The sequence below is a fragment of the Halichoerus grypus genome, chromosome 4, assembly GCF_964656455.1.
Source record: "Halichoerus grypus chromosome 4, mHalGry1.hap1.1, whole genome shotgun sequence".
NCBI classification, from domain to species: Eukaryota; Metazoa; Chordata; class Mammalia; order Carnivora; family Phocidae; genus Halichoerus; species Halichoerus grypus.
The window spans coordinates 189,405,396-189,427,596 of NC_135715.1; the positions used below are offsets into that span (position 1 = coordinate 189,405,396).

Consider the following 22,201-nt stretch of genomic DNA (forward strand, 5'->3'; position numbering starts at 1 on the left):
ATGCTACCAAAAATTTAAAGAAGATGTAATGCTAATCTTGCACAAATTCTGACAGATAGAAAAAGAAAGAATTCTTTCCTACTGATTTAATGAGGTGTTGATATGAAAAGCCAACAAGAGCATTGTGAGAGAAGAAAATTATAGAGCAATTTTATTTAAGAACATAGCTGGAAATATTCTATGCAAAATATTAACAAAGATAATACAATTATTATAAAAAGCACACTTCAAATGCAACCTTTTATTTGAAAATGCAAGGCTGGTTTAATACTCAAAACATCAGTTACTACACATGAGTCAGAACAAGTAAATTATAGCATGGTGGCAATAGGACATAAATGGGACAGAAAGACTGTAGCAAAGGACGCAAAGAATCAACTAGCTGTTACATAGGATGCAAAGAATCAACTAGCTGTTACATAGGACGCAAAGAATCAACTAGCTGTTACATAGGACGCAAAGAATCAACTAACTGTTACATAGGACACAAAAAGGTGTAACCACAAAGAAAAAATTGATAAGCTTAGTTACATTCACATTAAGAACTGTTCATCAAGATGCCATGAAGGCAGTGAAAGGGTAAGCTGGAGAGTGGGAGACAGTATTTGCAGTCTATGTACCTGCAAACAGCTTCTCTCTAGAACATCTAGAAAGAACTCTAAGGCTGGTTAAGGAAAAGATAGACAACCCGGCAGAGAAACAGGCAATAGGCTTATCAGGCATTGTACAAAAGAGTAGATCCAAATGGGTCCCTAAGCATATGAAAAGGTGAGCAACCTCAGCAGTCAGCAGGGAGAAGGAAGTTAAAGCCACTGTTTGGTGCCACGACACCCACTCCAGAGTGGTGAACACCCAAAGGGCCGGCCACACCATGTTTGGGAAGGTTGTGGAGTGGCATGGGGAAATTGGGACTGCCTCCTACCCTTGAGGATGCTCTGGGGTGAGCAGCTCTGAGCTCTAGCTGTTCACCTTATTTGTAAGCACAGGGTCTTGCATCTCTTAGGATAAAAACCTTGGCACTCGGGTGCCATTTGCTGTGGATATGCTGAACGTTCGGTGGTGTTCCAAGGACATTGTGCTGTGTCTTCTCAAGGATGCATCTGGAGCCCAGTTGTTTGGGAGACGTGGTGAACCTCGCCATGGTCCTTTTATCACAACTGTCCCTGATGACTGTCACAGGTTAAGGGTTTACAAATCACTATCTGTGGAATGCTTCTGTCCTAAGGGCAGTAGGAACGTAGAGCTAGAAGGATCTTTCTCTTTTATGGAGTTCACCCCAGGTCTTTTTTGGATGAGGAAACGCACATGGCACCCCAGGGGCCCACAGGAGGGGTCCCAGATCACCCCGTGTTCAGTCACCATCCTACTTCTCTGAGTCACGTGTATGGTCTTGTGGTATTGGGGAGCAGCTCTGTGACTTTGGGAAGATCATTAACCTCTCTGAGCCCTGCTTGTAAAGTGGGGATAACGGTTTTGGTTTTCAGTGGAGATGCACTTCCGGCAGGTGACCGTCCACGGTGAACTCCTGGCCTGCAGCAGTGGGTCCTTCCTGCCCTTCCCTGCTCCAGGTGCTGCTGAGTGGGAGCCCTGGGGACATCTGCTCAGCCTTTCCTGTTGTGAGGAGCAGGAAGCGGATGTTTTCATGGCAGACTCACTCGGTGTAAGCTCACCACCCCCGCCCTCTGGGGTCAGGAGCACCTGCGAAGCCTGAGGCTCAAGGGTATGTGGTGCTATCAGCCCTGCTGAGGAAATGCGGACTTGTGGGAGGTGTGTGTATATGTATGTGCGTGTGTGTGTTTGTGTTGATATGTGTGGGATGTGTGTATACATGTATGTATGTGTGTTTACATGTCTAATATGTGTCATGAGCTGCGTGTGTGTTTGTGTGTCATGTGTGTTTGTGTGTAGTGTGTACATGTGTTGTATATTTGTATGTATGTGTGTGGCTAGACTGGCCCAAGGTCACTCAGCTGGTTTGTGAGTTTGGACCCAGCCCAGCCCAGCCTGCACGGCGTCCCAGGAAGCCACGCGCATTCCCAGGCAAGCTGGGGGAGGTCTGAGGAAGAGTTGGAGCACGGCTAGCCAGGGACTCTAGAGATGGAGTCGGGGATCCAAGAGGCAATGCATGGAGGTCTACCAGACCCCCAAACTGGCCCCCAACAAGGGAAACAGAGTTGAGTGAAACGATTGGAGATGGAGGGTGGTGGTGGGACCCTGCAGAGAGTCCCAGGCTTCTCACAGGACCCTTCCTTTCACCCTGGCCCTGAGAAGGAGGGAGCTTCCCAACCCGCCCCCCCCAGCCCTCCTCTGTCACAGCACAGCACTATTATCTCACACATGTGGACACGTCCACTACGGCGCCTGCTCTGCTGGGCAGGATCTACCTTGGGCATCAGAAGTCACTGAACAGCAAGCGATGCTCACGGAGAACATAGGTGGGGCTAGGCACCGTGGCAGGTGCATCGGGCATGGCTGGTTGCCTCTCCCAGCGGCCCAGTGAGGCAGAAACTAAACGCATGCCCCCTGGGAACTCGGACTGTGCACAGCCTGTGACAGCGAGAGCTGGGATGAGACTCGGCCCTGGGGTCTGCCGGGGCCTTTGCTCTAAACCACTAGAATTGACTGCAGGGATTTAATTTCTAAGATCGTAATCCCTAGGCCAAAAGAAAGAGTGAGGCACTGCGCCTGGTTGCCATGTGGAGGAACTGGGCTAGTTGCTTCAGGCAAAAAGACAGTGATCTGACAACAAATCAGTGTGGGGGAGGCCAGAATGCCCCCCTCCGACTCCTGGGCTCCCATTTCCCTCCCCAAAGCCCACTGGGAGAAGTGTACTCCTGAACAGCTACGAGGCAGCAAACCCTACTGAGGGCATCCTCATTCGGTGCCAGGGCCCCAAAACATACTGTCTTAGGTAATTATATAGGCACAAGGAGCAGCCCTTGGGAAAAGCTAAAGCATCAGACAAACGTGCCACTTCTGCCTGGAGTCTCAGATTCTCCATCCGAGAGGGGTCCCTGCAGGGACGAAGCCAGGCAGCAGCAAGCCTGATCCCGGAGATGAGCTCGGGTTCTCGGTTACACACCCCCATTGTGCAATCTGGCCTTGCACATTCATTGCACAACCATTTTATTCATGTTTCCTCCCCTGCTCGACTGCGAAGCAGCTCGCTGCCTTGTGTCCCGGTGCCGCACATAGAAGGCGCTCAGTACAAGACTTGCAAGATGAGAAAAGAATGCTGCTTTGCTGGGGCTGTGAATTCTAATGAGATGGAATTGTTCCAGGACCGTGCATTCACGGACGATTCTAAGAGAGGGATTTCAGGGGCTGGGAGCCACTGCTTTGGGCCAAGGTCCTTTTGGTTTTCCAAATCTAGCTGCCTCAGTGGTTGCTCCCTTGGTTCCAAGTCCACTGTCTCTTACTTCCTCTGTTGTCGTTAGCATCACCCCATGTGTCTCTTCTAGTCTGGACTTTCAAGGACATCGGAAGCCACTTCTCTCAGAGGTTTGGGTCCCCTAGTGTCATTAGTGGCTGAAAATAGTGTCACTCTTGTGAAATAGCCCTGTGACAACTTCCTCAATGACTGCCTTTGTGTTACATGTGGACGTGGGCTTAGGAAGAGCCTCTGAATAGCATGAGAGCGTTCTAAACTTGCTAGTTCTAAATGGAGGTGTTTGTGTAAGCCCCAATGGTCTCGGGGACACCTTATAGGAAACGCTGTGTTATTAGGCTTCTGAACCTGAAACCTGCTGATTCCTCAGGGCAGGCCGAGTGCAGAGCCACCAAGAGCTTTAATCCCACTTTAATCAGTTTCCATTCCATAGAACACTCCCTTAATGAGGGTTAATGACATTAATTACTGTCCCCTTCACTTAAGAACATGCTCAAGAGGAGCTAAATGTCACATAATGGCCCAGGAATAGCTCAGGCCCCAGCAGAACTCCCCAGAAGAGCCTGTTACTTTTCTCTCTTCCAGCCCCACTGCCCTCCACCCCACACACCTCCGATTTCCCTTTCCTCCCGTCATTTCTCCCACATCTCTGTCTGTTAGAAATGGAAGGTTGCACATTGTTGCATCACCTTTCCTGGGGACTGGGGATTTTTTGCACTGACCACTGACAGGATCATAGTTTGGTAACCTGCCCACCAGTGGATGATAACATAATGGGCATTCTCCTGCAGGACAGGTGTGCTAGTTGGGCACCCCTTTCCTTTTCTTCCTTCCTTCCTTCCTTTCTTTCTCTTTCTTTCTTTCTTTCTTTCTTTCTTTCTTTCTTTCTTTCTTTCTTTCTTTCTTTCTTTCTTTTTCTTTCTTTCTTTCTTTCTTTCTTTCTTTCTTTCTTTCTTCTTTCTTTCTTTCTTTCTTTCTTTCTTTCTTTCTTTCTTTCTTTCTTTCTTTTTCTTCTTTCTTTCTTTCTTTCCTTTCTTTCTTTCTTCCTTCCTTCCTTCCTTCCTTTCTTCTTCCTTTTCCTTCCTTCCTTCTCTCCCTCCATTCCTTCTTAAGATTTTATTTATTTATTTGAGAGAGAGAGAGAGAGCAAGCATGAGCAGGGGGGAGGGACAGAGGCAGAGGGAGAAGCAGGCCCCTGCTGATCAGGGAGCCCAACATAGGGCTTGATCATGACCTGAACTGAAGGCAGACGCTTAACAACTGAGCCACCCAGGCCCCTGGGCACCTCTTCTGAGGGCAACCTGGTGAGAGCTACTCAGATTTAAATGCACAGGTAATTTGATCTGGTAACATCTCTTCTAAAAATTTATCCCACAGATTTTTTTCCCCCATACCTACCGAGAAAAAAGAATGTATAAAAATATCCATTGGGCACTGATGGAACAGCAAAAGGGTGGACATAATTTAAATGTCTCTCAGAGACTGGTTATGCTGTATAAATAAATAATTATGCTATATTTGATCTATCTATCTTCTATCTATCCATCCATCCATCCATCCATCTAAATTATGCTATATCCATAAAGTGGGGCATTATGTAGCTGACATAAAATGAGGCAAATCTGCATGTGCTGATATAAAACAATACCCAAGGTATATTATTAAGTGAAAAGAGCAAGGGGGTAAAGCAATATATCTATGATATATAATCCTGTGTGTAAAAACAGTGGAGTATACGTATGTGTGAGCATACGTGCATACGTACACATCTCCTGCCACACATCCAAAGCAGGAGCCGTGGTGTGAATACCACTTGTGCTGGGCCACAGCGTGCCAGGCTCCTGTGGGATTGGCAGTGACATACGGGGGGTCCACTTGTGCAGAGCAGAGGGCTCCTGTGAGCAGGGCAAAACTCGCTGGGGTGGGAGGCAACATCGTCGTTCTCGGGGACCAGGAGGTGGAGCGGGGTGGGTCAAGCCGTGGGGAACTCAAGCGAAAATCTAGCGCTGTGAGGGGCAGGAGGCCATAGTTTGGGAGGAGACCGTGTGACCAGGAACAATCCTGTCTCAGTGGGGGGGTGCCATGAGGAAGAGCAGGGGACAGTGGGATGATAGTTATTAGGCTAACCTTACCAATTACTCTGAAGCCGGACTATCCAATATGTAATCACCCTAGCCACATGAGGCTGTTTAAATTAGCATTAGATTAAAAAACCAGTTCCTCAGTTGGACCGGCCACACTTCGAGTGCTTAGTAGCTGCGTGTGACTGTTGGCTATTGCCGTGGGAGAGCACAGACCTGGACCACCATTTTGGTCATTGTGGGTAGTCCTCCTGGATGGGGCTGCTGGAACACATGTGTATCCGTTATACTCCTGCCATTTAATTATTGTTTATTAAGCTTTACCAACACAAATTTGTATGAGTTCTGACCAAGGGTGCTTGTCGTTAAACCAAGACCAAGTTGCATGATCTTGTCTACTTGTAACATGTTAACACCGTTTATTTCTTTACGGTTCTCATGATTTTCATTTCTTGACAATGCAGATCCTACTCTTTTGTAATGAGCATCAAATGCTAGAGCCTTCAAGTCTGTTCTTGGGTCATAATCAACGGTCTGGTTCCCATGCTATGTGACAGGAAGGGTCTCGGGGTGACTGTCCAGAACACATGAAAGTTGAACTGCTCTCTGAAGTTGGGGTAGGGAGTCTGCCCATCTGTCAAGCCACTTTGGGCCTTGGCCAGACGCAGTCTGAAGCAGGTAGTGGGGGGCAGGCCCACCATCTGTGGAAACCGGGGTTCCTTTGGGAAGAGGAGGCAAGTCTGCAGGAGGCCAGTTAGAAAGCTGAGGTCATTTATGAATGCAGATTTGGGATACTGCCTTCTGGTGTGTGCAGAGCATGTCCCCAGCACACGGGCCTATGGCTGTCTCTGTCCTAATCTGTGTCTGTCTCCCACGCAGACACCAGCTGAGGGGGGGACGTGCTGGGGACCAGAAGACACCCGGAAAGCAGGGGTCATTGAAGAGCTAACCTACCAGGAATCCTGGAAAACCCAGAGAGCTAGCTTGGTCTACAGAGAGGGAGATTCTACAACCTTCTCTGGTGTGACCAAAACTGTCAGATAGGGTATTCCTAAATTTCAGATGGAATTCAGTTTAAGTCTGGGGCACCTAGGTGGTGTAGTTGGTTGAGCCTCCGACTCTTGGTTTCAGCTCAGGTCATGATCATAGGGTCACGGGATCAAGCCCCATGTTGGACTCTGTGCTCAGTGGGGAGTCTGCTTGAGATTCTCCCTCTCCCTCTGCACTCCCCCTGCTTGTGCATGCTTTCTCTCTCTCTCTAAAATGAATAAATAAGGAATAGCATGGAGGACATTAGGAGAAGGAAGGGAAAAATAGGGGGAGGAATTGGAGGGAGAGATGAACCATGAGAGACTATGGACTCTGAGAAACAAACAGGGTTTTAGAGGGGAGGGGGGAGGGGGGATTGGTTAGCCCGGTGATGGGTATTAAGGAGGGCACGTACTGCATGGAGCACTGGGTGTTATACGAAAACAATGGATCGTGGATCACCACATCAAAAACCAATGATGTATTGTATGGTGACTAACATAACATAATCAAATTAAAAAAAAAATGAATAAATAAATCTTTAAATAAATAAATTAATTAAATTTCAAATAAATTCAGTCTGCTTCCTCTGATGGCATTCTCACCACAACTTAGAAGCAAGTTATTTACCATCCTCCACCAAACAAACTTTCATATTCATACAAAATTTAAATTTATCTTTGACCATTATTTTTCTATTCTTTAGTCTTGTTCTCATTTAGCATTTCTTGCTTCTTCATTCAGGCTTCCTCTTTTCCACATTTACCCTATGTTTATGTAGTACTTTTCATCTAGCCCTCAGCCTGCTCATATTCCCATGCTTCTCAAGAGCAGCAGGCTGGGAGGGAGGATGATTTCAGTCCCTCTGTCCCAGATGTCCACTGTGTGATCCTGGGCTTAGGTTCCTCCATCTTCAAAATCAGAAGATTAAACTCGTTAATTTTTTTTTTTTTTAAGTAGGCTCACACCCAGCATGGAGCCCAACATGAGGCTTGAACTCACAACCCTGAGATCAAAACCTGAGCTGAGATCAAGAGTCAGATGCTCAACTGATGGAGCCACCCTTGCGCCCCCAAGCTTGCTAATTTTAAACATCTTTTTTGGCTCCAGCAACCAAATTACTGAGTCATTCAAAGACAACAGTTTTTATTCCATTATATAAACTAGATTAATAGAGCAAAGAATTATTGTATTAAAATATGTGCAAGATAATATACAGTATATATGGATTAATAAAAAGCCAGAGTGCTGGTTACAGACTCAAATTACTTACTAATTGTCAAATTAGAGTATTTTCTAACTATCATATTGTAAATTTGGTGACTAGTACTGATGAGATGGAAAGATTGTGTGTGGAGTGGATTTCCATTACACACAAACTTTACACAGACTGAGAAACAATTATGAGCTCTAGAAACAATTGTGATGGACATTGAACTTGGTGTGCAGCCTACTAAAGATCTGAGTGAATGCAGGGGCGGATGAGCTCAGGGCGTCGGCCGGGGTCTTCTTCAGATAGGCAATGGTGAGCCTTCTCCCCAGCAGGTCAGGATCAGCTCCATCCCTGAGACACTCAAGGATGGTTCCTCAGAAGGGCATTACTTTTTCTTCTCCTTTTTCCCCTTCTTTTCCTTCTTTTTCCCTTTATCCTTTTCTTTTTCAGTGTCCCCTCCTGTTAGCGCCAAGGCTCGCCTTTTACCCATGGGGGTTTTGGCATACCAGTTCTGAAATAAAACAGATGTTTAGGAAAATATCAAAATGGCACGAATCACTGGAATATTCTTAAAAATAAAGAAAAGCTTGCTAAGGAAGGAAGGGACAAGCAGCCATTAAACTTTGGACATTTAATGTATATTTAATACAAATTCTTTTTCAGGGGATTTTCCAACCTGTATTTTGACACAACTTGAAATTTCCACCTCAAGGAGTTAACAGTTTCAGAGAATCACAGACCAAATCTAACCAGCAGCTCTTCCCATCAACTAGTCACCTATCTTTTTGGGGATCTTACTCTATTCTGAGGGTGTGGGCTTTCTTGGTAATGTGAATGATCCTCTGTGGTTCACACATGGCCACCAGAAGCTGGACCGGTGGCCATGTGGGAGCCATGGTGGCCACACAAACACTGGGAGGGGGACTTTTGAAGACATGACAGAAATCCTGGAGCCAACATACCAACCAAGCACCTCGTGGTTCCAGCTGGCCCTGTGAATGCATTTTTCTCAACCTTCACTTTTCATTTGAAAGCTGAGAAACATTTTCATTTATAAACTTTATAGTGGTAATAATATTTCACTGAATGACTACACTACAAGTTGTTTATCAATTCTCCTATTAATGGACATATGGGCCATTTCCAACTTGTCATTAGGAATTTGTACATATCTCCTTGTACACTTATGAGAAAACTTCTCTAAGGCATAGACATAGAAATAGAATTCCTGGGGGGTAGGTAGGGCATGAGCATCTTCAATTTTACTGGATATTTCTAAATTGCTCTGAGTGAGAGGCTAGCTCAGTCTTTTTAAGTCTTAAATGTCTTTATTGTTTCCTGTCTCTTGGGTAGTAATTTAGTTGGGGATAAATGTAGGTACACAGTTACGGTTCCTCAGCACTTTGCGGAAATGATCACACTGTCTTCTGGAATAGATTGCTATCAACGAGCTGCCGGACCTCCCCATTGTTTTTTCTTTGTAGGCAATCTGGCATCTTTGAAGACTAGTTTGTTATCTTAGTCCTAGGCTCACAATAATGTATGTGTGTGTGGATTTTTTTAATTTGTTCTGCTGATCACTTGGAGGTCATTTTTAATCTAAGAACTCATGTCTTTAATTCAAGAATATTTTCAGCAAATCTTTCTTCAAATAATTGTTCCTCTAATATTTCTTCTATTCTTTTCTTTTAGAACCTCTATAAGTTATGTGTCAATGTCTTCAAAGGTTCTTAATTGCAGTTTATAGATTTTACCTTTTTGGTTTTCTGTGCTGCTTCCGGAGGGAGTATCCTCCAGTCCATAAATTTGCTCTTTGACCATGTCTAGTCTAGAGTTCACACCTCTTTTATTTTTGCCATTTCAAATTATTGTATTTTTAATTTCCAAGCTTTCTTTTTGTGCCTTTTCCCATAATTATCTCTTCTTATTCCATTTCTGCCTGTCTTTGTTTCAAAACTTAGTGTACATCTCTATTGGAAATGATGCCTTCATTTATTTTTTTGAACATCTGAATTATATTAATTTAAACATCTTTGTAAGGTTGTACTTAGCGCTAGATTTCCTAAAATGTCTTGGAATTTTTATTTTCAGGTTCATTCTGAGTAGGAGGCTCTGTTGTGGTCTCCATCTCTCTCATTATTTCTCCCTCCCCCACAGTACTGCTTCTACACAATCCTTGGAAGCCAGATGCAGAAACACATCTTGTAGTGGTGCTTTGAAGTCAATGCTCCTTGGTGATGTCGACACACCACAGATCTGGTCACAGAAGCAGCAGGTATTGCCACTTTATCCTCCATGGCCCTGGTTTCTTTTTTGTTTCCTAGCCTTGATTTTTCTCTATGCTATATGCCAAGCACATGGTTGTCCCTGTTTGAGATTTATCTTTGTTTCTAGCACTTGGGGATTATTCTCATCTTTCTTTTTGCTTTGGCTCTGTTTTAAATGTAAGGTGATGAACTCCTAATTTATTGAGACATGGTATAGAATATGGGTAATAAAATTGTCTTTGGACTATGGTTTGAATTTCAGCTCTGCTCCTTTTTAGCTGTGTGACTAGGAGCAAGTCACTTGCCTCTTTTTTTTTTTTTTCCTGTTGCAACAAATTACCACAAACTTGGTGATATAAAACAGAACATTTATTATCTTTCGGTCCTGAAGGTCAAAAGTCCAAAATGGATCTCACTGGGCTAAAATCTAGGTGTCTGCAGGATGTAATCCTTTCTGGAACTCCAGGGGAGAATCTATTCCCTCATCTTTTGCACTTTCCTGAGACTACCTGCTCTCCTGGCTTGTGGCCCCTCCTTCATCTTCAAGCTAGCAACACGGGGCTACTTGGAGTACCAATGGATCCTTCCCACGCTGCTAACTTTCTGGTTCTCTCTTCTGATTCCCTTTTCTACTTTTTATGATTATGTTGGACTCACCAGTATAAGTAAGGATTATCTGTTTTAGGTTCAGTGGATTAACAACCTTACTCCATCTGCAACCTTAACTCCTCTTGCCATGTGACCTACCATATTTATAGGTTCTAGGGACTGGGATGTAGACATCGTTGGAGGGCCATTATTCTGCCTACCATACCTGTCTATGACTCAATTTCCATTTGTAAAATAGGGAAATTATGAGGTCTAAATGAGTTGTAACAGCACCTGGCACATAGGTAGTCAATAAGTATCAACTAACATTATTATGATTATTACCATCTTTATCCTTAAATATTTTCTCCATCACGTCCACAGAGCAAGATATGATGTGTTTGGAGACTCTGCAAGATCCTAGTCTGATACACTGTCAGAAGCACGGTTAGGTCCAATTTCTCAGGGCAGAAATGATTGGCATGATCCCAGGCAACTACAGCGACAATATCACATTATTCACCGGTGTGAAGTGGCAGCCCACCTATCCATCTGCTCAATAAATTTGCCACTAAAAATGTTTATTGAACATCTAGTTGGGGCTGAGTGCTGAGCCAAGCTCTTGAGCTATGATAAGAAGCAGAAATTGATGGGCAAGGGGGCTAGTAGTGATGGTGGAAAAATGATTTAGTTTGCTCAAAAAAAAAAAAAAAAGAATAAAATGATCAAATATGCCAAGAATGGAAGTGAGAAGCATATGTGTTCTTACTCAGGTTATACAATGGTAAGATTTCCTTCTCTTGAATAGTGTGATCAGTTGTAGTTATTGGACCTCCAGTACCTATAACAGAAAAACTTCTACAAATCACTTCGGAAAGTTAAAAACCCAGCTAAGAGAAAGCATAGATTTTAATACCCTAAACCTAGCTCCTCAGAATAAGAAGGAAAATGGTTATTTTACAAAGGAAAAAAAAAAACTGGGAATTTCAGAAGAGAATAGGATCTATCACATGAAGAGGATAAATATTTGCAATTAATTCTAACAAGGTTTAAACAGTTAACAAGAACATTAATTCAAATCCTTGACAAAAACTCCAGCTTGGAGTTGGAAATATTTCTTTGCAGTTTTGCTAGACCCCTGTCATCAAATCTATAGCTGATGGTCCAAATCTGGCTTGCTGACTGTTTTTGCACTAAAGTTTTATTAGAACACAGCCATGCCCATTCATTTACATACTGCGTATGAATGTTTTTGTACTATGACACAAGATTGAATGGTTGTGACAGAGACTGCGGAACTCTCAAAGGTTAAAATATTTGCTCTCCGGCCATTTATGGAAAAGTTTGCCAATCCCTATGCTAATTTTGGGGAGGAATCAGTATTGTGACTCTTTTCCACCTTGTACTGAAACAGTAGCAAAGCAGGAGGGAAATATGGTTTTTAGAGTTGGTGGAAAAGTGATACATTGCAGAGGGAAATTTTCCTAATCTTAAGCAGGCTTCCAGACACACAAGGCTTAGACGAGAATTCTGATTCTTTTTCTGATGATTGCATGGCCAATGTTGTGGTGGGTATAATTGCATGGATATAATTTTTCTCCCTTGTTTTCCCAGTTGGCCAAGGAAACTGCCTCCAGGTCTAGAAAGTGAACACAACCGTATTCATTTTGATTAAAAGGAGTGTGAGACATGCCTGCTGGCCTGGGCATCTAGGCTTTCATATTGATTTGCTTGGATAAGACACATAGCTTTCTGCAACTTCTTTTCCTCCTATAAGAGAGGGATTTGGAAGAGCTGGTTCTCAGTTTCCTCTAGATCTAAAAAATTCCAAGAACATCACAGAATATAACACAAAATTAGAAAATTACACTTTGGTGAGTTCTCGTGATTTCCTATTGCAAATGCACTGAAAAATGAAGCACGCCACAGCGAATCTGGGACAAAACTAGCACGGGCTTGAAATGCACTATTTAGTTTTCCTTATGCACGCAGGGCTTGTTCCATTACATGAACTATGAAGTAAAAACCAGTGAGAACCAAGGGGAAGGCACGTGTGCATGTACATATTGTGTGTATGTGTATGCATGTGTGTGTGTGTGTGTGTGTGTTTGGATCCAGTGGTTTCAAAGCTTCTATTTAATTCTGCAATTTGGCTGTTAATTTATAAGGTCACAGACCACAATTTTTCCTAAATTTTGGAAGGCACATGCTTTACTGGCAAGGCTGGAACGAATTTGTGATCTAAAAATTTCAAGTTTCCAAATTTCATTGTATATAACAAATTCATGAAACTCAGGAACCAGAGGGAGGAGGTCATGTGACAAGTGTTTGCGACTAAGACCCAGCCACATAGGCGTTCCGTTTACCTTAAAGCTCTCTTCTTCCTCCTGGTACACCGGACTCATGCTGGTTAACATTGCAATAAACTCCGCAGCTGTGAGCGGTTTGTAATTTTGCTGCCGTATTCTGCGGTCTGTGAGCACACCTTGAACCACCTCGACTATGTGTCCCTGGGTGAAGCCATCGGTGACCTTTGCCAGGCAACTTATATTCAAGGCATTGGTAATGATGCCTCCATTGCGTTGAATGATCTGTTTCCACAAAACTGTTGTATCCAAGATGGTGGAAAAGACACAGAGAACAAAGGTCACCACAGAGAAAGCAATATTATCTAGTCTTGGTACAAAGTTGCATGTCATCAAGAAAGGAATGTACAGGGAGGAACACTCCATCTTAATTGTAATTCAAATGAGCAGGAAGCCATGTAACTAAATACTTCTTTTCCTCTGAGTGATTTGCAACCATAAGACATACATATCAATGGCCCTGAGGTCCTAGACCCACAAAACAAGAAAAAATGAACATGTTCAGTATAGTTTCAGTGTGGTATCTTCAAAGATGTTCAAAATCTTTCAAAATTGGAAATTCAGATAAGGTACATATAAGATCTCTGCTCATCAGAATATTATATTTTCCAAAGTGTTTGTATGAGTAGGAGTTTGACTTTTTTTTAATTATAAAGTTTTCGTGCATTATTTTTATATGTGGAATTGGAATGCAGATTCCAATTTCCATTCATCACCAGCGGGCTCAGTTCCCTTTGGGTGCAGTTTGACCCTTATTCTCCATCCCCAACAATTGTAAACAGGCAGAGGTTGACTGAAATCCCCTGGGTGGATCCCTGGTGGTTCTTCGGGTGACTGGGACCTGGGGTAACAGAGAGATTTCTCTTAGAACACAGGGATGTCGTGAAAATGAATTATGGAATTACTGAACTTAAGAGATAGAATGGACTCCCACACAGCATTTGAAATAATATTACCCTCAAGGAATTACATCCATTCCACAAAGAGAGGGAAGTACATGAGATTCACCATGGCTTGTTTTGTTGAATCCAAACAGTGAGAAAGGTGAGACTTTGCCAAGGCCACCTGTCTCTGAGCCATTCTCAGCGCTGGAGTGCTGGGAGGATCTAGTCAAATGTCTCCCAACCATTTTGACCTTCTTCAAGGAATATTTGAAACAGTTTTTTTTTTTTAAATGACCATTATTATATAATATGAACACTGTCAGGTCTGTTAAATGACTAGCTCATCCAAATACATTGATCCGCAAATACTTGATAAAATGAAAAGGTCTAATTATTGTCCAGGAATAGAATGACCTGCCGTATATCTATCAGCCACATCATAGAGTGGGATTTTGGGTCATGAGTCATTTTAACAATCCACCTCCACCATCGACTTTGGTGGTGATGGGGGGGGTTGGTCCTTGGCCTTGTGGTGAGCGGAGTTGCTGGGAGGGGTGCATATTACCCTGGGGCCATACTGTGTCTCCCAGCTGTGTAAGGTTGGGTATCAAGGGCCACGTGGGCCACCAAACTGACCTAAAGCAACATCTAATCCCCTAGATCTACTCGGCTACTTCCTTGGTGGCACTGTTTGAGCTCGAATTCATCTTAGGCTTACTTATAAAATGCAAGTAGAAAGATTTACTTCTGTGTGAGAAGGCTGCTGTGAGAAATAAATACAAGAATGTAGAGGAAGTGCTTGGAAGAGCGCTGATGTAGCTTATGGTGTGCAGTTTATTTTCTTGTAGTGGTGTTACTGTTGTTCTTGTAATTATCATTAGTCATTCTATTTTGTATCGAAGTTTCCTAATGCTCATTAAAGCATAAATACAAAATACGCCAAAGAATATTTCTGTAAAACAGATTACCCTTACCTGGGTATAACTGGGGAAGACTTAGAAATCAGAAAATATAACCCACGGGAAAAATAAGAACAATGACCAGGCAGCATCATCCCTTGGGATCTAGCGTGCCCCTGCCCAGATTTATAACATCGAAAAAAAGCCTGAACAGATCTGGATGGTGACTCTGGAAGCTGTGAAGGGAGAATGCTTTATGCTGAAGCACAGGGCACAGTTCCTCCAGCTGAGGACCCAGTAGATATCCAGGCTGGAAACTCAGGCAGCTTCAGCCTTGTGCTTCCCAGGCACACTTCTTACCCGCGGCATGGAGTGGACCAGTGGGTAAGCAAACGGGGAGGGCCAGGGCTCCCATCCCTGCCTCCCTGCTAAGCTATGACAGTCATGGCCGTCCAGCCTCCCAACACGAGAGGTCTCTCTATAAGTAAAGATTCTTTAGAAACAGAGCAAAAAACTATAATTACTCTGGTCTAGCAAGTACCTGGGAACACACTATTGACACTTTAAAATGTATGGTACTTAATACTTACGTAGAGTTTTGGCCAAAGGTCCTCAAAATACACACATCATTGATTTTCCCCCAAAGCTCACCATTTGTTAATGGAGGCACCGTAAGGGAAACGGTGAAGGCAGTCACAGCTACAGTGGGACTTTGCCACTTGCCCACAGCCTTCTCAAGGTCCAGAATGGGAAAGAGAATCACTTTGACTTCTCATATTGATGAACTAGACTTGCCTTTAAAAGAATAGCTTCTACTGCTTCTGCAAAGCCACCTGTGGTGGGGCTAGGAAGGGTGTCAGGTGCAGAGTGAGTCACAGCCTGGAGGGCTCATGGAGGTGGGAACCCCACAGTGAGCTCTGGAGCTACGGCCTCCGAGTCTTTGGCCCAGCAGCGCAGGTGGAGAGGACGAGAGCACAAGAGACGTAAGGGCTGGCTGTGGGTGTGTGGGGAGGACCGGATCAGCGAATGGAACATGGTGAAGGCAGCTGAGGTGCTCTCCAGACTGAGTGCTGTGTTTTACCTTCCTTCTCTTGGATGCAAAGGCTCCTCACTTCTTCGGCCTACTCTGCCTTCTCTTTCCCTTCTTTAGACTGAAAAGAATCTGGCCTTTGGATCTCCTTCTCTGCTTTTGACGTTCCAAATGGATTCTGTCCTGGCTTCCAACTGTGTTCTGGAGATGACGTAGTCTCTTAAAATTCATTTGTTGTTTGTGATTTTACAAAAGCCCAGGAAGTGATAATATGATTTGGATGAGCTTCTGGCCTCTGAAGACTAGAATTCCAGAAGAATCGGAAGACGTGGACTGAACTCATCCGACCAGACACTGGGTCTGGGGTGGGGGCCTATGATGAATTGGGCTATTAGCGAAACAGACCCCTGGGAAGAGAGGCGAGAGCAGGAAGCATTAGGAATGTGGGAAGAGGAGGCCCAGAGGGATTTCTGGGGACTAGATGAGGCATTAATCAACCTTGCGGGTGGATTTTTTTTGCAGACATTTTGAAGGAAACAGCTTGATTTGGGGAAAGAAGGTAGATACTGAATTCTATATGGTAAATCTTAAGGATCATGCTTCCTCGGGCTGACCCACCCTCCCCTTCTCAGTGCTGTTACTCCCCCACCCTGCCTGGAGGGAGTTGAGAAGCCTGATGGTGAATGTTCCCCAACACCTTCCACGCTCCGCGGCTGGTAGATAGATGGCCAAGCAGAGGCCCAGGTTATGGATTTGCAGCCCATGCTTTATGGGCTGGAAGAGACTATTTTTGATCACTGCAAAGACAGGAACAGTCTTTTTTTAAGATAGATGTCTCAGCCACTGTGCCTATGAAAACTTCAAGGTCACTGGAGGAAATGCTGGACAGCATTTATGATGTCAGCGGGAATGGCGACCTAAACAAATCACCCACCATGGAAGAAATATGTGAGAAGCGTGAGGTTTAGTGGACAGTGCCCTGGCCCAAGAGAACTCCTGCATGCAGGTTTATCATCTGCCCACAGGTGAGGGGATGCTTTCTCCTTCCTCCCCTATGATACCGCCATGGGGAGACTCAGGTTGGAACCTGTAATGTGATCTGTGTCCTTAGAGATGCCTGGCATTTTATCAAAACAACACAACTGTCCTTGTTATACATCAATAACTTCATTTTTAAAGGGCTTATGGTTTTGTCAAACAACAGAAACTATTCAATCCAAAGTCAAGAATAATGCTCTGGTCCCTGAAAATTAATAACACCCTACCTTATTCCATTAAGATAGCTTAAAATACATATCTACAACAAAAAAACCCAAACCAAACCAAACCCTGGGATTGTGAGAAGAAATCTGACTAACAGAAATGAGGGCAGGAAAGCCAGGAGTGGGGATGCTCTGTGTGGACTCCCAGTGGGCGCAGACTGCTGGCACCCACCCAGCTCCGTGCCAAACCTTTCCTTGGTGGGACTGCACAGCCCTACCCCCTTGAACTTCAGTGAGGCCGTGGGAGTCATTCTGGCCAATGCAACATGAATGAGACAACAGCCGGCCCTTCTGGGTCTTATCCCTAAAATCTCCTGTGAGATACTCTCTACTGTCGTCTCTCTTTTCCTTTGATGCTTGCTGAATGCAAAGGACCCAGTGGAGGGCCTGGAGGCTCCAGGAGATGGAGAAGCCACTAGAACGATGGAGAAATAATCGAACCAACGTCCTCCTGTACTTCGTGTATGACTTGGATTTGTGAAGCCACAAAGATCACAGTTTATCAAGACAGAAATGAGCTCGCACTGCTAATGGAGTGGCTGGTTGTTCTCTAGCAGATAACATGGGCCAGAAACTTAAAACCAACCAGAAAGGGTCACAGAGTCACTCTGTTTTGGGGGTGCTATTGTGACTGGAGAAGGATGCATAGAAACCACGTCTGACCTGGCCATGCTCATTCCTCTTATTAATGTTAACTGCTACCATAGGCTGTCTCACCTCTAGCCCTGCTCCACTGGGAGCACCTTCCTGTCCAGACCACCCTGCACCACGGCCACCATCACCACCACCGCTGCCACCACCCCGCCCAGGTGACCCCCTTCCTCTTCCCTAGCACCAGGCGGCCACCGCCATCACGGCCATTTGCAACACTGACACCACCATCCCCATCTATACCAAATCTGTGACTACCACTACCATCATCACCACCACCACAAGAAGTAAAGACGACCCCTCACTGAGCCACGCTATAGTATTCAGACCCTTGTGTAGTCCACCTCCCTTGAATCTGGGCTGGCCTGGGAGTTGCTCTTGACCCGTAGAGTCTGATGAAAGGGACTTTGTGCGACTTCTGAGGCTGGGTCACGAGAATCTTCCCAGCTTCTGCCTGAACCTCCTGAAACGTTTGCTCTCAGGATGCTCTCTCGTGGGACCCATGGCAAGGCCAGGTGTAGGCTGTCTGGCTGGCAGCCTCAGCTGAGCTCCCAGCGTCAACTCCAGTCACGGGAGTGAATGACCACATATGTCCAGCTCTGTCGAGTCTTCAGATGAAGCCCAAACGGACACCTGACTGCAACATCCAGAGATACTTGCTGGCTGAGCCCGTGAACCCTCTGCATCATGAGATGGAATAATTTCTTGTTTTAAGCTACTGGGGTGGTTTGTTCCATGGCAGCAGGTAACAGAAACCACCACCGCACCACCATGGCCACTCACTGCCGGGTCACGTACTCCTTTTCCGTAACTGTGGCCACCATCTTGGCTTCCTCCCTGCCCAGCACCACCCGGGCTCTCCCAGGGGCTGGTATGGTGCTGGGTGTTCTGCTGCCCACCTCACATAAGGGTCAGCGACAGCCCTGCGGACTAAACAGTCCTCTTTACCGAGGAAACAGTAGAGGACTCAGGAGGTCCACTGAGCTGTCAAGGTCGTCCAGCCATCCCATGGCAGAACTGGGATTCAGAACCACGTCTCCTCAGGGCTAGTATCTCATGGCTCTTTACAGTTTCATTGCACTGCCTCCAGAATCACATTTTTAGTGTTAGTCCCACTTAAAAATATGTTTCAAAAGAAGGAGATTTTGAATTTGTCTGGTCAAGAGGAAAAAACTAAAAAAAGAGCTCTTGTTATCTTTCATGGTTATTTTAAGTAAGTCAACATGCTCCTGGACTAATACTTTGAGACTGGAAAACTAAAAAAAAATCAACCTGTGGAAAGAATGATGTTCTCTGAGAGAGGCACCGTCACTGTGGGTCCAAGACAACTCATCCTAATCCACCTGTCGGAAGAAAAATTAGCACCCGCAACGACTTTGGTCACCTTCAGGGCCCAAAATAATAATCCCTGTCCAGTTTCCTTTGGTCCCGGGTACACGAACGAGGTTAACAACAGAACACACAGGCATGTTTTGCTCTTACAACCTGGTCGTTTGTATTTACGGCCCAGGCTCTGCCCACGTCTGGTGCCTCCTCCAGTGCATGGGCTCTACCTCCACCACCTTCTGGTGGGGTCCCCGCCCCAGCGCCTCATGCCTGCAAGCCGACGCCACCCGGCCCACCCTCCGTCACCACACACGGGAAGGGGCCAGGGGTACTTGCCCAATCTGGAAGCATAGTCTGGTCTGGGAACCAAAATAATTTTTTGGTAAACTCTGCAAAAAGATTGAAGTTCAGCATCGAAAGGGCGCTGTGTTGTTCCCACAATCAGAATCCTGTCGTCCGGTTTCAGGAGTCTCAGGATTTTGGGAAGCTGTTTTTTGAGGCGTTTAGGCTCAATCTGGGAGAAAGAGGGAGAGGGGGAAAATGAGCCCATGAACAGAAAAAAGAATTATGGATGGAAGAATACTTCTTAGAAGGCACCATGGCATGCATGTATTAGAGTGAACCTCAAAGCTCAGATAAACACAATTCTCAGAGTTCATCCTGGTTTGGGTGGTTTGAATTGCATGCTCTTCCTTTCCTCTACCTCTGGCATTCGGATTTGGAAAGGGGGAAGGAAGGAAGGAAGGATGCACCTGACTGATCTTTCTAACACCTCAACCCTCAGAATGGGAAGCAGGGCGGGCTTCCAAGCAGAAGGAAGCTGGCTGGAATGGGGCCTCGCCGGTGGTGATCCCAATTCCTCTGAACTGTTCTGAGGATGAACCCAAGACTGCCTTCGCCGACAGCCCTGACAGCGAGCCTCCGAGGGTCTGGTTCTCATGTCTGAAAAGCACCTGGTTACAAAAGAGCGTGATGCTTCTCTCTCTGAAGCAGTTTGGAAAGAGTTTGAACCTGTATTATTTGAGGAAGATGAGCAATGAGGGAGAGGAGCAAGATGCGGGGTACCCCAGGGAAGATGACTTCCGGCCCATGGGGGTCAGATTTGGCCACATTGCCATGGCAACGCACCAGCTTTCAATTAGTCTCCACTGGCACAGCCTCATGAGGAGGAAGTGTGGGGAGGAGGATGGTTGGGGTGATGGAGAGAGCCTCCGCAGAGGAGCCCCGAGGGTCTCGGCTGCTTTTGCTCCCACTTGGCTCAGGGGTGATTGAGCCAATTAGAATCTGAATGTTGAGCAGGACTGAAAGAAGCCAGTGCATGGCTTTCCTGGAGCAGAGCGGGCCTGAGCTCGCTGGAACATCCTGCAGAGACCGGCCTCTGTTGCCCGGCCCTGGTGTCCCCATGGGTCCCTGCACAGCCCAGCCCAGCCCAGAGACACCCTGCAGGCAGGCAGGGCCCGTTACACCTGGGGGAGCGCAGGTGTTTCATAAACCCAACGCTCAGGAATAACAGTGAGCGGCAGGGGATTGGAGCCACAGCTGGTGGGTGGGGTGACAGTGCTGGGGACGGTTTGCAGGGCCCCTGGGACAGGGATACTCATGCGCTATGATACCCTGTTCCGCAGAAGGCCCTTAGTGGGCCCAGCAGAGCTGGGAGTCAGAGCTGGGCGTACCAACTTCTCTGCACAGTGGAGGGGGAGTCAGGTATGATCGAGCACCCTGGAGGGCAGGGGCGCCCCGGGGGAGCTGCACAGCCCAGGGGTGACCACTCTGCACTGTGAGGCTGTTGGCTGTGCATGTCCGCAGCAGCGGTTGGCATTCTTTTTCCTTTCTTTTGACCAGCGAGGAGGCCCGGTTCCACGTCTGCATTGACAAGGTGCAGGAGGGAGGCTGGGTAGGAAAGGGCAGGCGCCCGGAGGCCGCACGGCTGTTAGGAGGAAAGAGTGATGGCAAGCTGCAGAAACATGGGGAGCTCTGGACCCAACAAGGCACGAGGCCAGGGGCTTCCGTTGCTATCCAAGGATAAGGCAGGAAGCTGGTCCTCTCCAACGTCGACCCTGCACTTGCCACTTCTTTTGTCCAGGCTGGTTATGCATCTTCCAGCCGAATAATCCTAGTAAGTAGCAGCTGGTGGGGGCTTACTGGGTTCCAGGTACTTCTCTCTCCATGACATGGACTCCCCCACTGAGTCCTCAGAACCTCCCTGGGAGGGGACAGTCCTCCCCTCACTCAGAGATGAGAACCTGGGGCCCAGAGAGGTTGAGTGATGTCCCGAGTCCCAGAGTTGATGAGCATGACCCGGACTCCCAGACTTGTGCTCCTCCCTCTGCTCTGCTGGGGTCCCCCCTTCCTAGAGGGAATGTGCCGGGGGCTTGCGTGCCCCCCCCAGCCCCCTTCCTGGGTAAGGGCCTATCTCACTTGAGGGCTGCAAAGGAGACTTAAAATATATATTTTTTATTATTATATTGTGTTATGTCATATTTTATTATTAGATATATATTATTATGATGTATCCATATCAGCTTTATTGAGGTAGAATTCACATACTATACAATTCATCTATTTAAACTGTATAATTGAGTGGCTTTTAGTATATTCACACAGTTGTGCAAACATTGCCATAGTCTATTTTAGAACATTTTCATCACCCCCAAAAGACTGCCCAGTAGCAGTCACTGAAAGTTTCCACCCTAACCCTTTCCTCCAGACTTAGGCAACCAGTTATCCACTTTCTATCTCCGCAGATTTGTATATTCTGGATATTCCATAGAAATAGGATCATCCAGTATGTGGCATGCATGTGAGCCTGTGTGTGTTGGTGGCTTCTTTCATTTCGCGGAACATTTTCGGGGTTCACCCATGTTGTGCATTCATACTTCACTTTACTTGCTGCGTGATAGCCATTGTCCAGATAGGCCACATTTTTGGCATCCAGTCATCAGTTGATGGGTATCTGTGTTGTTTCTACTTTTTGGCTATTGTGAATAGTGCCGCCATGAACATTTCTCTTGGGCACACACACAAGAATTGAGTCGCTATGGATCAAAGAGTTACTTTATGTTTAACCTTTTGAGGAAATGTCAGACTTCTTTCCAAAGTGGCTGAGGTTCACGTCTCCCTACCTCCTGTGAACACTTGTTATTATGTGTTTTTCTGTTCTTTCTTTTCCCTTTTTTTAAAAAAAAAAAATTTAACTACCTTAGTGGATGTGAAGGGG

At 45.7% G+C, this 22,201-nt stretch overlaps 1 protein-coding gene and 1 long non-coding RNA gene across 2 annotated transcripts in view; one reads left to right on the forward strand and one right to left on the reverse strand.

Moving 5' to 3' along the window:
• LOC118535527 (uncharacterized) overlaps positions 1–22,201 on the forward strand; it is a 91,512-nt gene that overhangs the window by 11,944 nt on the left and 57,367 nt on the right. The window lies entirely within an intron of this gene.
• The window catches only part of DRC11 (dynein regulatory complex subunit 11), a 145,368-nt gene continuing 131,258 nt past the window's right edge, over positions 8,092–22,201 (reverse strand). Inside the window, exons 17-19 of the mRNA XM_078070013.1 lie at positions 19,321–19,498; positions 12,933–13,171; positions 8,092–8,222 (exon numbers count right to left, since the gene is read on the reverse strand). Coding sequence (XP_077926139.1) covers positions 8,097–8,222; positions 12,933–13,171; positions 19,321–19,498 — 543 coding nt within the window. The 3' untranslated portion in view covers positions 8,092–8,096. The remainder of the gene's footprint in view (positions 8,223–12,932; positions 13,172–19,320; positions 19,499–22,201) is intronic.